Source organism: Danio rerio, chromosome 2, assembly GCF_052040795.2.
Source record: "Danio rerio strain M-AB ecotype USA chromosome 2, GRCz13ab, whole genome shotgun sequence".
NCBI lineage: Eukaryota > Metazoa > Chordata > Actinopteri > Cypriniformes > Danionidae > Danio > Danio rerio.
Window position 1 is genome coordinate 6,902,426 of NC_141022.1, and position 17,575 is coordinate 6,920,000.

General features: G+C 37.6%; 2 protein-coding genes across 8 annotated transcripts in view; one reads left to right on the forward strand and one right to left on the reverse strand.

The window, feature by feature from the left end:
* ipo13a (importin 13a) overlaps window positions 1-10,369 on the reverse strand; it is a 32,958-nt gene extending 22,589 nt beyond the window's left edge. For all 4 annotated transcript variants that reach the window (XR_015478180.1, XR_015478181.1, XM_087240382.1 and 1 more), the window contains exons 1-3: window positions 10,067-10,369; window positions 3,958-4,083; window positions 1,803-2,407 (exon numbers count right to left, since the gene is read on the reverse strand). Coding sequence is in view for 2 of the 4 variants with exons in the window: in XM_087240382.1 (XP_087096508.1) it covers window positions 1,803-2,407; window positions 3,958-4,083; window positions 10,067-10,105 (770 nt within the window). In the remaining 2 variants the exon portion in view is untranslated. The remainder of the gene's footprint in view (window positions 1-1,802; window positions 2,408-3,957; window positions 4,084-10,066) is intronic.
* Window positions 10,370-10,474: 105 nt separating this feature from the next.
* Window positions 10,475-17,575, forward strand: part of si:ch73-344o19.1 — a 22,464-nt gene continuing 15,363 nt past the window's right edge. For all 4 annotated transcript variants that reach the window (XR_015478209.1, XR_015478208.1, XR_015478210.1 and 1 more), the window contains exons 1-2: window positions 10,475-10,608; window positions 15,026-15,283. Coding sequence is in view for 1 of the 4 variants with exons in the window: in XM_087240436.1 (XP_087096562.1) it covers window positions 10,545-10,608; window positions 15,026-15,283 (322 nt within the window). In the remaining 3 variants the exon portion in view is untranslated. The remainder of the gene's footprint in view (window positions 10,609-15,025; window positions 15,284-17,575) is intronic.

Sequence of the window (17,575 nt, forward strand, 5' to 3'; positions counted from 1 at the left end):
GAATCTCCTGTTCCACCACATCCCAAAGGTGCTCTATTGGATCGAGAACTGGCGACTGTGGAGGCCATTTGAGTACAGTGAACTCGTTATGACGCGATATCCTGTTGAAAGTAGACATCAGAAGATGGGTACACTGTGGTCATAAAGTGATGGACATGATCAGCAACAATACTCAGGTAGGTTGTGATGTTGACACCATGCTCAATTGGTGCTAATGGGTCTACAGTAATGCAAGAAAATATCTCTCAAAACATTACACCACCACCACCAGCCTGAACAGCTGATTCAAGGCAGGGTGGATCATTGTTTTATCAAATTTTGACCCGACCATCCGAATGTCGCAGCAGAAATTGAGACTCATTAGACCAGGCAACATTTTTCCAATCTTCTATTGTCCAATTTTGGTGAGGCTGTGTGAATTGTAGCCTCAGTTTCCTGGTCTTAGCTGACAAGAGTGGCACCTGGTGTGGTCTTCTGCAGCTGACCTTGGTTGTAACGATTGTTTTTTTGAGTTACTGTTGCCTTTCTATCAGCTGGAACTAGTCTGGCCATTCTCCTCTTATCTCTGGCATCAACAAGGCATTTGCGCCCACAGAACTGCCACTCACTGAATATTTTCTCTTTTTTAGACCATTCTTTGAAAACCCTAGAGAAGGTTGTGCATGAAAATCCCAGTAGATCAGCAGTTTCTGAAATACTCAGACCAGCCAGTCTGGCACCAACAACCATGCCACATTCAAAGTCACTTAAATCACCTTTCTTCCCCATTCTGATGCTCGCTTTGAACTGCAGCATGTCTACATGCCTAAATGGATAGCAAATAATGCTCATTTATATGCAAATAATACATTTTCAACCATTGGAATTACTAATATGTAAACATATGTTGAAATATAATAGCTATATTTTTATATATGCATTCATATATGACCACATAGGAACATAAATATACATGTATATTTAATATTTAAACATACATACATTTTTTAAACTCCAATGGATGGAAAGACCATGTGTAAGCAAGTATATTTGCAATATTTTAAAATATATGTTGCATATATGACATGATATTTTGTAAGTATGAAATTTTGGGTTATATTTTATCAATTCTTTTACTGTTTTAAAAAATATATTTTTACTGAATTGTACCTTAAATATGCCCTATAATGTGACAGTCAAAATTAAAATAAACAACTTTTAATAATATATAAATAGCTTGAGTGAGATCGATTTACTCTCATTGTTGGACACATCTTCACATTTATTTTTTATAAAGAATTATGCTTTTTTCCTCCATGACTTGTTGGACGCTTTCAAGAAATGGAGTGTCACACCAAAGAACAACAAAATGCAGATGCATTCATTTTATAATGATTACAAAAAAATGAAATGTGTGAAAGAAAAAAATCATCTGACAAAAAGACAAAAACTTATTTAAAATTTGCATATAGTGTTACACCAGATGATGTGGTTTTTAATGACAAAATGTATCAAGTTCCTATGTTTTTAGAAATACATGGAAGAAAAAAAAGGCCTGAGGAATTTATTAATGGCTTCATGATTTCCTTTTTGATTTATAAGAGCTGTAATTTACTGAACTACGTTTAACTCAGTACACCATAGGACAGTTTTAAGATTTGGCTCAAAAATGTAAAACTAATTTAACAACACTGCAGTTTTTACAAGGAAAAATCCATGAAAGACATAGAAATGTTAACCATTACCTGCATCTTCAGTGATGAAAATTCTAATAATATTCATGTGTGACAAATCGTGTCAACAACCCATGTGGTGTTTCTCACCTCTGACAGTCGGGCTGTGAGATGATGCAGACGATGGTTTCTACAGCTGCGTCAAAGATCTCTGACTCCTTTAGCAAAGTGAAGCAGCTCTCCAGAAGCCCCTCACTGTCCTGCAAACAGACATCCAGCGTAATCCAGGACGACACGCACCTCAACACCCGCTCCCTGACCCGGCCAGGAGCATCTGGCTGCTGGAGTAACTGCTGGAGCAGGGGGCAGACGGAGCTCCAGTGTGCAGCCAGAGCGCTCCTCAGCTGGGACCGCCGAGAGTTGACGATCCTGCTGCTTTGAAGCTCCTCAGGCAAGACGGCCAGCAGTTCCAGAAGCGCCAGGCATCGGCTTGGACCGTCACCCTCTCCTGTCTGAAAGGCGCACAGGATATCTGGGACCGCCGTTGGCCATGTTTCTGGTAGGATGTGCAGGATCAGAGAGGCCAGAGCAACACAGAGTCTGGTCAGCACCATCTTGGGCCCTGCCGCAAACTGACCAACCTGAGCCATGAGCTGCGACCGCAGAGAGTCTAACTGGCCAGCCGGGAGCTCAGACCAATGCCGGGAGATTTTGGCGTGTAATGTGCTTGCCCCGAAGAACTGGATCTCAGGAACCTGATGAGGAACAGAAGTTTGACTTTTGAAATTCATACATTTTAAAGTGTGGCGTATCACTCTAAAAATGGTGATAAATAGCAGTAAAAGCGGTTCACTTGCTTATAATCATCGAGTCAAGTCAAGTCACCTTTATTTCTATAGGGTTTTATACACAAAATGTATCAAAATATATCAAGTTCCTGTTTTCCAATGTTTAAAACTAGGCCTGAGGTAATGTTTTATGTTTTTGTGGATCTTATTTATTAGATATGTAATTTACTAAACTATGCCTGAGACAATCACACCATAGGATAGTTTTAGGATTTGGCTTAAAAATTCTAACTAAATTCAAAATGTAAAAACAGTAATTTAGGGTTAAAAATACTTCTGTAACGTCGGGGAGTGACACTGACAACTGAGGTTTGGATCCAAATGCAGGGTATATTCAAAGTCAGGCAAGCAATGGTCAACACAGGTGCAAACAGGTATATGGAGACAGTCCAAAATCATAGTTGAGTAACAGGCAAGAGGTCAGAAGGCAGGCGGCAGACAGAGACAAAAGATAAACAAGGCTGAGGTCAAAACACGGAGAAACAAGACAAGGAAAATATTGTAATGTCACTAACAGTAAACAAGACTCGGCAGAGTGAAAGGGTGATTGTGTGGCTTAAATAGTAGTGCATTCAGTCTCTGAACAATCCTCAGGTGTTGCGAATGTAATCAGTCTAGATGAGTAAGCATGTGTGTCTGGGTGAAGTGCAAGTATGAATATGTAGTCCATCAAAGGCGGAAGTGTAGTCCATGGTTATTGTGAGTGAGAACCAGCGATCAATGGAGTACGATCGCTGGTTATCGTAACAACTACAGTGTGTTAAACTACATAAAAGTAGTATTAAATATTAAATACATACAGTAAGCATAAAATAGCTAGTACAACCTTTGCTTATAAATGCTACAGCATACTGTAAATCTTATAACCCAAAAAGAGGTAGGGATTTTATATTTATAATTAATTAATTTAGCAATATTATATAATATAATATTTAAATATTTATTAACATTTAACAACATTTATTAACATAAGGATAATTTTAATGTCAAAAAAGCGAATCACAAAAGAAAAAGACTTTAGCTGGGTTTTCAGAATGAGTCACATATTTTATGCCATTTTAAAAATCCTTATTATTTGTTATTATTTTTGAATAGATAAATGGGCCATTTACACTAGTGCATTTCCATTTTAAGAAGGGAAATCAGGAATTAGATGCAATAGTTCAGAAGACCAGTCTCAATTTTCAAAAGTTTGCATTTCAGTCAATCTATGCTGAAAGGAAACATTTCCAAACTAAAACAGGATTTTTAGCATTTTCAGAACGATTCATGTTGGTTTAGAGTGAATGACAGATGTAACCATAACAAAACTTGTGCGTTTTAAAACAAAAATGCAATAATGGCACATAAGAGTGAGCTAAAGAACCCTGAAAGAGCTAAAAAAGTGCCCTAAACAAACTGCTGAAGAATCATTATTATGTGTGCGTATGTGTGTGCGTGTCTGTGGGGTCACTTACTTTTTCTGGCCGGAGCAAATCCCAGCAGAATTGCCAAGCTTGCGGTGATGCTTGGGCTTCTGAGAGCCACTTCTGGGCCACATTCTTCTTCCCCATATCAGGATCATAGTAAAGCTGCTGAAGAGCCTAAAATCATGAGAAAAAACTGAACAAAATCAGTCCTATTATATACATATTAACAGTAAAAAGTTTGTAACCATCATTATTTTATTAACTCGTGTGTCTTAGGGTGCTTTCACACCTACACTTTTGTCTCGATTGCCCAGTTAGTACGGTTCGTTTGGCATATGTGAACAGGGCAATCGCGCTCTGTTCCGCGCCAAAGTAATGGCTCCGAGATCGCTTGAATGAGGTGGTCTCAGCTTGATTGAAACGAACCCTGGAGCGGTTCGATTGCAGTGAGAAAGCGATCCGATCCGAGCGCGGTTATATCACAGTGTTTTATGGATATGTAATAGGCTTACGGCCATATGAAGAGACAATTATGAGTAGGGCAGGAAGTTTCGCAAGTCTCCGGATGCCCGCAAACGAGTGATGATCTCCCGGTAATCTCGCGTCTCCCTCCCAGTCCTCAAATAGGCATAGTCGCGCACCCTTCTCACCCCTCCCCACCGCATCTCTCCTCAGACACATCGCGCGCGCGCACCCTGTCAATCACCACCAAACCACCACCTCTCCTGACAGCTGAGCGGGACGCTGCAAAATAAACCCTGACACTCTGACCAATGTGAGGAAAGTTTACTCGCACGTGACTTATTTTAGCTATTTTGGTCCGTTTAGAAACTTTGCAATGTGAAAGCGAACCGCTCCAAGAGCAAAGAGTAACAATGTAACATTATAATCTCTGTTTCGGAACAACTGAATCGATTCACAGGTGTGAAAGCACCCTCAATGGACTTTTCTTTGGCATCGAAAAGAGCATACATACATTTTTAAATAAGACGCCTTAAAAAGTTATTAAAATAAGTTAAATAAAAGTAGCATTTTTTTTAAATCATATAATGTCAATAAGTTGTAGTCATTTAATAAGAATATGTGAATAACTAAATTTTGACAAAAATGTCAGATAGAACCTTATAATTCTAAAATGACGATATTATGTTTTAATGTGAGACTCTTATCGCGCGATAAAAGAAATATCGGCGTTAATCTATTCTTAAAATTGGGTTGGGAGCTGGGTCTGTTCTACGCAAGCTACGATGACTTCCACCTTGATATTTTAAAGCTGATGTATACCTGACCGGTGAGCCATCTGACAAAAAAGTGCCCTTCTGAATCAAATCAGCAGATGCCCTTCTGGATCTTTCACTTACTTTGAAGTCACTACTAACTACGCTTACATGGACATCTGTGGTCTAGTTATTTGCTTTAATAGACAATAATATAATAAAGGTGTTTACGTGAAGTGCTTTCATGTAAGAGTTTTAACTGACTTTAACTGCAGTTCGGCAGTTTCACTTTAACTCATGAACATTTCATTCATGCCCCCGTGACAAACTGGGGTATTAGACGCAAACAAGGAGTAAGGACTGGTGAGAGTGTTATGGAATTTAATAACGCACAACAAATGGAAAGAAAAAAACTTCTGCATTTCACAATGTGTGTGTGTGTGTGCTGTCCTTTACTGACAGTGTGTGGATCTTGTCGGAAAATATGGCGAAAAGGCCTACATGACGGTAATAGTTTTATTACAGGGTTTACTGCAATTATGCCACTAATATAAGCATACTCCATGTCTTAATTCCATTTCTGTTTAGTTCAGTTATGATTTAAGTCAGATTAAGGTGATAAAAAAATGGCAGTTTGAAGCTTATGTAGGCCTACAGTTCAAAACTCATGTTTAACTAAATAAACAGTTCGTAAACACAAGTACATCTTAATGAACATCATTTATTTTCATCACCAATTATCATAGTAGAACAGTTTCTCAAGCAGTTTGTGAAGCATTTTGGAAACAGGAGATGAGCCCCTGGTTTAATGCGCCACCTGGCTTGAGAAACCCGTTCTCAAAGACTTACTTTTAGTCATTATTTGGGTTGCACACATATTCTGAATGTCTTCGGCAGAATTCAAATGAGCCATTTTAATCTAGATTAATTCCAAGATTACATTGAGATTTATCTAGATTAGAAAAAAATAATCTATGCCCACCTATATATATATATATATAAACTTTTTTCTGTATTTTTCAAAAAAATATTATCGTAAAAAAAATAATAATAATATATATATATATATATATATATATATATATATATATATATATATATATATATATATATATATATATAAAATCTAAAATATAACTTTGATTATGTTACATTTTTTATATTCATAGGAATAGATTTTAAACTGCATTGGAATAGAAAACTGTTAATTTAATTTGTAATAATATTTCACATCATTATTTTTTATTTTTTTACAATATTTTGATCACATAGATAAAAAAGACACTCTCTCAAGAACATTTTGCTATTGGCAGTGCACATATTATCATATCCTTTCTCTCCTGAAGACATTGAATGTATAGATGCATCTGAAATCTCAGGACACAATGGGGAAGCAACATAAACCAAACAGCAAATCCTCCACATGCTGGCAGTTATTATTAGACCAGCACAGCTTTCTTGCAATATCGAGTTACCTTCCACTTGCAGAAGCTCCTATATTGTGTTGAACTACGAGACCAAATTCCTACAAACAGCTGTTCGGGTGGAATTATGTGGAATATGAAGAAACAGAGGCCTCAGAAAGCTTCTGCTTACAATCAGTGAATCAAGCTAATGAAATTTCACCTCAGGTTTTACGTCTCTTTATTTAGGAGCTTTAATTGGCAGTTACTGCTAAAAGCCCTTGGCTGTATGACTATCACAAGTTTCTTTTAACTCAGGTGTTAGGGATTATTCTCACCCTTAAAGTGTCCTCTTATAAAAGCAGAGGAACTAGTTTTAAGGTGCAAAGTAACTGTTATTAACACCTTGGCATGGGTTGGTTTGATGCTTCATTGTGAGTAGTGCAAAACAGATTTCTAATTAGGAAATATTAATGGATAAAATACTTCCAAAGGCAAAATCCCAAAAATGCGAGTAACTAATTGAGTTCAGCAGAGAGGATCTGGATGTGAAATACATTTATTTAGAAATAGAAAGTATGTAATTGATGTTGGGTGAATTATGTATGAAATTTAATGTTCACCATTAACAGCTTGGCGATGCAGTGTCGCAGTAGGTAGCGCTGTCGCCTCACACCAAGAAGGTCGCTGGTTCGAGCCTTGGTTGGGTCAGTTGCTGTTTCTGTGTGGAGTTTGCATGTTCTCCTAGCGTTTGAGTGGGTTTCCTCCGGGTGCTCTGGTTTCCCCCACAGTCCAAAGACATGCGGTACAGGTGAATTGGGTAAGCAAAAATTGTCCATAGTGTATGAGTGTGAATGGGTGGGTATGGATGTTTCCCAGAGATAGGTTGCAGCTAGAAGGGCATTCGCTGCGTTAAACACGTGCTGGATAAGTTGGCGGTTCATTCTGCTGTGGCGACCCTGGATTAATAAAGGGGACTAAGCCAAAAAGAAATCAAATGAATGAATAATTATCAGTTGTTTGTCAATAAAATTTAAAGTCACACTCCAATATATGAAAATGGAAATATTCAACTGTTGCTACGCATTTTTTTTTCTGCATTTGGCTTGATTTGACTGAGGCAACAGCTCTGAAAATAAAACTAGAAGTGCGTCAGTGTTATGCTGTTGTGCACAAGTTGTAATGTTATGTTGTTTCTTGCATACAGTGCACATAATACTGTGTATACATTGTTCAAAAAAAAAAAAAGAAAAGATGTTACAATATGTTATGTAGATAGACAGCAGGATGGGAGGATGTGACAGACCATGTATGGTTAAGTGTGACGTCAGTGTTATGCGCATGGATGTGAAGTAAAGGAAGCACAAAGAAAGCCTGCGTGTCTGAGATCATTGTTTTATAAAGTAATAGTTGATTAACAGAGTGAACAAAGCTTAAACGGTGTGAGAGGTATCATCATAATAGGCTATTACAATCATGTTTGAGTTGTTTTTAGCATTAAATTAAAAACCCCTATTTAGTCAGTTTTTATTGAAGTCTTAAACCAACCCAGGCTCATTCTGAAAACGTACCCTTATATCCATTTCTGGAGAGCGCCAAATACATCCCAGGAGCTACTTTTTTTTTTCTTTTGCAGTTTTTATTTTCGTGAATCCACCAGAGGCCGCTGTGTATGCTTTTTCAGATCTCAGATTTCTCACATGAGTGCCACTCACGCCTGCTGTTCTCATGTACATCCACCGGCCGCTGTCGACTGACTGAATGGCTGACTGACCGACGGATCCTTCATGTTGTTCCAACACAATTCGATCAAGTTAACATAATCATTTTAACAAATTTAAGTAGATTGAACATGAAACAATTAAGTTGTCCGAAAAAACTTAAGAATTGGATTGGTTCAACTCATATTAAATAAGTAGTTTGACCAAGCAGCAAAAGTATTTTCTGAGTGTATGCAGTCACTCTTGACAAAATGTTAAGCTATCATTTACAAGTTCCGTTAAAATAGTAACAATATGTTCAAGAATAGGGAAAAAAATTTCAACTGTTCATTTGCAAAATGTTTTTAAGTATTTTAGTAAAGTAAAAAAAGGATCAATACATTTAAGAAAATCATTTGGTGAGAAGTTGAGCTTTTAAAATATATGATACAACTAGTCTTTTGCTGTTATATAGACAGGGCCAAAGCAAGCTGAACTGCCGCTCTAGGCAGAGGACGATCATGCAGCCCTTAACCTCAATGTGAAAACGAAAGTGACCAGTTATGAAAATTAAGTGAGGTGTCACGGACCTCTTTTCCAGCGCACTATGCGCGGATATAACTGAGGACGCGCGGGTGCTGAGGGATGGAGGGAGGGAGGTGTCGCGGACACTGCGCTCTCTATTCTGCCGCTCTATGCGCGGATATAACTGAGGACGCGCGGGTGCTGAGGGAGGAAGGGAGGGAGGTGTCGCGGACACTGCGCTCTCTATTCTGCCGCTCTATGCGTGGATATAACTGAGGACGCGCGGGTGCTGAGGGAGGGAGAGAGGGAGGTGTCGCGGACACTGCGCTCTCTATTCTGCCGCCCTATGCGCGGATATAACTGAGGGCGCGCGGGTGCTGAGGGAGGGAGAGAGGGAGGTGTCGCGGACACTGCGCTCTCTATTCTGCCGCTCTATGCGCGGATATAACTGAGGACGCGCGGGTGCTGAGGGAGGAAGGGAGGGAGGTGTAGCGGACACTGCGCTCTCTATTCTGCCGCCCTATGCGCGGATATAACTGAGGACGCGCGGGTGTCGCGGACCTCAATTCTGCCGCCCTATACGCGGATATAACTGAGGACACGCGGGTGCTGATGGAGGTGTCGCGGATGCCGCCCTCTCTATACTGCCGCCCTAGGCGGCCGCCTAGGTTGCCTCTATGGACGCGCCGGCCCTGTATATAGACAGTTTAAGTGACATGTTTTTAGGAAAATTAGTGTTATTAGTCGATGATTGTCAACAAGTCTCATCCAAAAAATGGCTGAGGGACAAATGATTGAGTGTTTTGTGAGTCTTTTGGCCACTAGTCTTGTACTCAGCCTCTCCACTGCCTCCACCCTGAACTCCTCCGCATTCTATCTATCAATCTATCTATCTATCTATCTATCTATCTATCTATCTATCTATCTATATATCTATCTATTTACACAGTAAAAATGCTGGGTTCCACTCAATTCCTTCGTGTTGTCGCAACACTATTTAATTAAGTTAACATAATCATTTTTACAAATTTAAGTAGATTAAACATAAAACAATTAGGTTCTGTTGGATTGGTTCAACTCATATTTAATAAGTAGTTTGAACAAGCAGAAAAAGGTTTGGTGACAAGTTGAGCTTCTAAAGTAAAGGACACAACTGGCCTTTTGCCTTTATATAGACAGTTTAAGTGATATGTTTTGAAGAAAATTAGTGTTATTAGTCGATTATTGTTAATAAGTCTCGTCATAAAAATGGCTGAGGGACACATGTTTGAGTGTTTTGTGAGTCTTTTTGGCCACTCGGTCCTGTACTCACCCTCTCCACTGCCTCCACCGTGAACTCCTCTGCGGTCATGCTCGCTCCACATTCAGCTCCTTGTGTCCTGAGTGGAAATTTGTGAGGGGGTGTTTGTAGACTCTCTCAGGTCATGTGTGCGTGTTTGTGTGTATTTCTGACGGGATGGTCCACTGACACACACGTGGGTCGCTCTAAATAACAGCTGACGGCGATACACGTCATTCACTTCAAACGCAAATTCACGCGCAAACCGTTGACATTACAGTCGACGTCCAAAGCCCTTTACTCGTGGCTGTCTTTATACAGAAGTCGTCGTTTCTCGAGCATAGGTTGCGGTTAACCACACCCCGCTGCTGAAGCCCAGACCCTCGGGGATATTTTTAGCTCTGATGATGATGATGTCCGCTGTCATCTAACGGAAAAATCATCCCGGGATTCACAGAGCGAGGCTACACGGTGTCTGTGCGCGCGCTCGCGTTCACTCGGTTTATTTACCATGAGGACTCGAAACGCTTTAATTGTTTGGACTGCCATGGTTCTTCATTTATCTGTCTTAAAAGGTAAGGGTATGTTTATACCAGCATGAATCCAGCGACATGAATTCTGTAATGTTATAGTGTTGTCAGGCTTTTTTTCACTACTGTTTTTATCTATCTATCTATCTATCTATCTATCTATCTATCTATCTATCTATCTATCTATCTATCTATCTATCTATCTATCTATCTATCTATCTATCTATCTATCTATCATCTCCTATTTTGAAATATTATGCTATCATTAACAATTTACGTTAAAATAGCTACAATACATTTAAAGAATAGGAAAATATTTTTTACATACTTAAGTAAATGTAAAATGTTAACAATTTAGGAATAAAAACAATGACAACAGTTTATTCGTGAAATAATTTGAAATGTTTCAGTAAATCTGGATAATAAATCCATTTAGCCAAACACATCCGTCCATTAATTTGCTTTGTTATCTACTCTTATTATGAAATACATGTTATCATAGATAGTTTGCATGTAAAAATATGCCAAAGATGAAAATATTAAAATAGGAACAATCATTCCCTTTAACTGCCATAACATACCATATTTTGACTGTTTTAAATAATGACCGTTAAAGTCATTTAAAGAATCACTGTTTTAAATAATAGTTTACACACACAGCATTGTTGGTTTACAAAAGAAAAAAAAATCAAACAAACATAATTCTGTTGCACTACTACACTTAATTTTGGTTATTGTAAAAAAAAGAAAAGAAAACATGTTAAATGAGAATCTGAAATATTTTATGGCATACTTTAAAAAATAAACATGATTTATTATTAAAAAATGTTTTATTTTGATTGTTTTTAAATAAATTGGTCTTACACATCCTATTGTCTGATTTTTCATAGTATATGTATTCATTTTGGTACTTTTACCATAAACCGACATATCAACCTCTACCATATGGTTGATATTTTAGAAAGTGTTAAGTGTAGAGTGTGTTAACTAGCAATATTAGGTTTTAAGAAATGCAACCCAAACAATTTTTTTTGTTGGTGGGGCAATTAATTCATTTGATTCAAAAACGCTGATTTCATTACAATTTAAAATGGCATCTTTGGAGATCTTTTCTGCTGGAGATACTATGGTCCTAAAAAGAAAATGTAAATAAAAAATCTTACTCATACCTTAGGAACGGTATAGCAGAAAATTTTGATGGTTTAAAAACTTGACTTTTCCAAACCTCAGTATACCTTGAACACTGTTATCGTACCATGCCTACCATATATATCCATACATACACTGTTGAAAAGTATGTCGACATTCACCAATTCCATTTATAAACTACAATTTTAAAATGAGAGGCTTATATATTCACCATATACTTGGGAACAGAAAAAATAAATAAATTTGTGAAATATTTTTGCTCCCCAGCCAATATTTATAACAACTTTCTCTCATTAAAGGGATAGTTCACCCAAAGATGAACATTCTGTCATTATTTACTCACCCTTCCCTTGCTCAAAAACTATTAGTTTCTTTCTTCTGTTGAACACAAACAAAGACCTTAGCTGTGTCTCATTTCAGAGGCTGCATCCGCCGAAGGATGCAGACTTCAAAGATGATTCCTTCGAAGTCCACACAGGCCAAACCGAGCATTTTGAAATGAGACGATCTTGTCACCAGGCAACAGTAACAGCTGCTGTTAATAAGCACTGATAACACTTGTAATGACTTTTTTTTCAAAGTAATTTTAAAACCTAATTTAAAGGCAAAACAAGGTATACAGAAGCTGCAAATATATTTCCTTTGATCCATACATGTACACATAAACATGTACACTGTCTATAAAATCACTCTTTAGTAAGACATGTCATACTCTTTTTGTTTTTTAAAGTGTTTAGATATCCAAGTAAAATAAACCTAATTCATACATATAAACCAGAGTACTCATTTAAAAACGTACTCATTAACTTGTAACCTATTTATAAGTCAGCTACGATAAACGATTATATTGAGTAATATTTTCTTTCTTTTTGTTTTTTAAATCATCAAAAGGAAGCTGCACGTGTTATATCAAAATCCTTATTCATCTGCTTTGTTTGCTCCTCTGCTGCTTCTTGACTTGTAAAGGTCACAACTGCTTTGTTCTGTGAATTCGCTGCGTGACCATTAGACTCGTCTGTACAGATCCGGTCTGAAACGCCCACGTAACTGATCAGCATGAGAAAACACACAGCGTTCATCCTTTGGCTTCACCCAAATCAAATCTCATGCTCTTTTTCCTTTTAAATGACCATATTTATTAAGCACAGTTGTTATGGGAATTTTTGGGTAACACTTTGAATAAGATTTCATTGACTAGTGCTGTCAAATGATTAATTGTATTCAAAATGAAAAAAAAGTATGTATAATATACTGCATACAGTTCAAATATGAGTGCATACAAATATGCATACAAATATGAGTACAACCCTCACAAATCTCTCATTTTAATGAATGTGTTATAAAGGAAGCTTTACAATAGTATATTTGTGCATATACATTAAATTAGTCTGTACTGAAGCCAAATCTGGAGCTAATCTAATAAAATAAATTATGATAACCGTCCAAAAACTAGTACACCCAAATTTATATGTTAGGGAAAAACATTCAAAATTTAAAGTAAATTTGAAATGTATAAAATTTAGCTGAAATTTTGTAGCTTGTATTTTTCCCCCAATATTTGGCATGAATTTAAATGTATAATCTTTCAATTTCTAAAGATGTTCAGTGACTAAAATATTATTTAAAAAAAATAAATCCATTTAATAAATCTGTTTTGTTCAAATGCACCAAAATTTATTTATTACCTGTTGTGATCATCAGTGGGGTTTTCTCCGCTGGAGATTACTTTCTGTATTCCTGCTGAACTCCATATCCCAGAACTCCTTGCACTCAGCTGAAACTCATTATCAGTTATTACAAGGACGATACGCCACTCACTTTCACAGATACTTTGCTGAGTCTTGTTAACTTGCTAACATTACAAAGTGGTTTTCCCTTGTCTAGTCTTCCAGCGTTTTTGACTTTTCACTTGTTTACCATGTTTGATTCGTTGCCACCTAGGATCTGTTCTTGGTACATGGATTACTCAATTAGCTGGATTTGGTTATTGACGATCCAGGATTGTTTCATTCTTCAAACCTCATCAGAGATTTTCTGTTACAGCCACAGTTCTGGAAGCTCAAACCTGCTCGGGAGCAGACTTATTTCATATAAAGTCTTTTCAAGAACATTTATTAATATGGACTTTTTAGATACAAACGCATACAATTTTAAGGTACCAGCTTTAGTACAATTTTTGTATAGTAATAGACAATATTCCACTGATTTTTTAAATAAAAAATGTATGCAGTCATGCACGTTTTGACAGCTAATATGACGGTGATTTGATGCTTCACAAAAGTTGCAGTTTGCTCAGTAGCTTACCTTGTGTACAAGGACAATATACGAACCCGAAGTTACGTATTTAAGATTCACAAAAATATAGACAGCGCCCTCTAGTGGATTTGTCATCTGAAACGTGTAACGAAACGTACCTGGAGCAACGTATTATACATTTAGCAAAAATGGGCGGCACGGTGGCTCAGTGGGTAGCACTGTTGCCTCTCAGCAAGAAGGTAGCTTGTTTAAGTCCCAGCTAGGTCAGTTGGCATTTCTGTGTGGTGTTTACATGTTTTCGCCATGTTGGCGTGAAATATTGAGTAGGGGTGGAGCTTTATTTATCGAATCAATCCCTCATAGCAAACCAACGATGACAAAGGGTATTAACATGCAGTTGCTATGGAAGCCCTCAGGTTGATTTCAACAGAAGGATTGCCACTTCAAACGTGGATGCAAATAGTCTGACGTTTATTAAAGATTACCAAAACTTACATGTTTTTCAGTGGATTGCACTTGTATATATTAATTATAAACAATGTGAGCTAGCAAAATAAACATAGCATTTTTTTTTTTATTTCAAGCAGACTTTAATGTTAGTTAATTGTAATACATTTGTTTATTGTAAGTCCTTTTTAACTAATATGGTGTTGTGGATAAGTCGGAATAGAACACAGCCATGAACTTAGCTTCTAACTACAGCTCTAGAGAAGTAGTTGCAATCGCAGACATTTGCGACACATTTTGCGAATGTTTGTTGGAATGACCGATTCAAGAAACACCAAATCTCTGATCTATAATCATAACAACAGAACTTGTAACCTTTTCAGACCCCTGAGTTAGAAACAAGTCAACGGTTGGTAAATGATCCCCGAATTTTCAATTTTGAGTGAACTATCCCTTTTAACTATTGAATTTTTTTTTTTGTAAGGTGTGACTAAGCTATGTGATTATTTAAAAAACAACAATAAACATAATAATGAACATAAATTAACAAAAATAAAATAATCAAGCTGGAAGCATTTGCTCATGCAGATCTTTTCTACTTCTTTTCAAGGTCAAAGAGCAGACTCATCCACAGATGGGACGTCAACGCTTAACGAAGTCCTTTCTGAATATCACATGACTCCTAAAAGTGATTCACGACCCGGTACTGCCGATTCCATTGTCTCCTCTCCCCCGACGGATTTATCAAGTTTTGAGGTCACAGCGAATGGATCTCCATCATCACAGTCATCCAAAGATGGTGCAGTGCAGAATGACACCTCGCATTCACAGACCACCACCCTCAACATGGACATCGCCTCGGTACCAGGCAAGACTAATGCAATTAAACCTAATCCAATTTCAAATGTTAGCTGTCATTAATCAACTTAACTTAGCTTTGAAAACAAATTTGTCATTGAGAACAACATGAAAGAGCAGGCAGCAAAAATGCATACAATTTTACATTGAGAAAGGCTTGAATTAACATTAGATCAGTATTCAGGAACTAACAATAAGACTTTTCGCACTTGAAATAATTAAGTCTTTATTTAAACCCTTGGGTAATCTGAATTTGGGGTTATTTATGTTTGGCAATGCTCATAATTTATTCATAAGCTTCTGTTTCACACTTTACATTCTCTACAAACTCTGGGTTAATGACCTTATTTGCATATTTAGAGTGGCATTGATTGGACGAGCTCAACATGTGAATGTTTACATTAACAATTTCCCAGTCAGCGTTTTTATAGAAGTTGCCACTGCAAAATTTGCAGGATCCTCTGAATATGTTCTGCTGGTAGCCTAATATACAGAGCATCGTATATTGTATAGCAACGTCAAAGTATTCATAGCGCTTCATTTTTTACACACTTGTTTATGTTAAAGCCTTATTCCAAAATGGATTAAATTCATTTATTTCCTCAAAATTCTACACACAATCCCCCATAATGACAATGTGAAAAAAAGAGTTTTTGAAATTGTTGCAAATTTATTAAAATTAAAAAAACCTGAAAAATCACATGTACATAAGTATTCACAGCCTTTGCTTAATACTTTACTTAAAATACAATACTTAATACCACAAGCTTGGCACACTTGTCTTTGGGAATTTTTTGGCCATTCCTTTTTGCAGTACCTCTCAAGTTCTGTCAGGTTGGATGGGAAGAGACGGTGTACAGCCATTTTCAGATGTCTCCGGAGATGTTCAATAGGATTTAGGTCCGGGCTCTGGCTGGGCCACTCAAGGACATTCATCAAGTTGTTGTGAAGCCACTCCATTGATATTTTGGTGGTGTGCTTTGGGTCTTTGTCCTGCTGGAAGATGAAACGTCACCCCAGTCTGAGGTCAAGAGCACTCTGAAGCAGGTTTTCATTCAGGATGTCTCTGTACATTGCTGCATTCATCTTTCCCTCTATCCTGACTAGTCTTCCAGTTCCTGCTGCTAAAAAAAATCACCTTAGCATGATGCTGCCACCAACATGATTCACTGTAGGGATGGTATTAGCCTGGTGATGAGCGGTGCCTGGTTTTCTCCAAATGTAACGCCTGGCATTCACTCCAAAGAGTTCAATTTTAGTCTCATCAGACCAGAAAATTTAGTTTCTCATGGTCTGAGAGTCCTTCAGATGCCTTTTGGCAAATTCCAGGCGAGGAGTGGCTTCAGTCTGGCCACTCTACCATACAGGCCTGAGTGGTGGACTGCTGCACAGATAGTTGTCCTTCTGTAAAGTTCTCCTCTCTCCACAGAAGAACGCTGGAGCACAGACAGAGTGACCATCACCTCCCTGACTAAGGCCCTTCTACCCTGATTACTCAGCTTCCAGAGTCCTGGTGGTTCCAAACATCTTCCTCTTACGAATGATGGAGGCCGCTGTGCTCATTGGAACTTTCATAGCAGCAGAATTTTTTCTGTGACCTTCCCAAGCCTTGTGTCTCGAGACAATTCTGTCTCGGAGATCTACAGACAATTCCTTTGTCTTCATGCTTGGTTTGTGCTTTGACATGCACTGTCAACCCTAGGACCTTATATAGACGGGCGTATGCCTTTTCAAATCATGTCCAATCAACTGATCTGACCACAGGTGAACTCCAATGAAGCTGCAGAAACATCTCAAGAATGATCAGTGGAAACAGAATGTACCTGAGCTCAATTTAGAGCTTCACGACAAAGGTTATGAATACTTATGTACATGTGATTTTTCAGGTTTTTTTATTTTTAATAAATTTATAACAATTTCAAAAACTCTTTTTTTTTCACATTGTCATTATGGGGTATTGTGTGTAAAATTTTAAGGAAATAATTAAATGTAATGCATTTTGGAATGAGGCTGTAACATTAAAAATGTGGAAAAAGTGAAGCGCTATTTTCCAGATGCACTGTAACTGCCTCCTTTCATTTTCATAGTAAATTATGAAACATACCCTGTGTCTTTTACTGAATATCAGTTTCAAAAATCAATAATGGCCATTAAAAAAAGTATATTGTACAATACGTTTATACACTATGGAAAAGGCAAGCCTTCAGTCAAATGTGCAGAATCAGTGCACATTGTTACATAGATTAACATTAGCTCATCTTTGCGCTCAGCCAAAACGCATTACCTGAGAACAATCAATAGA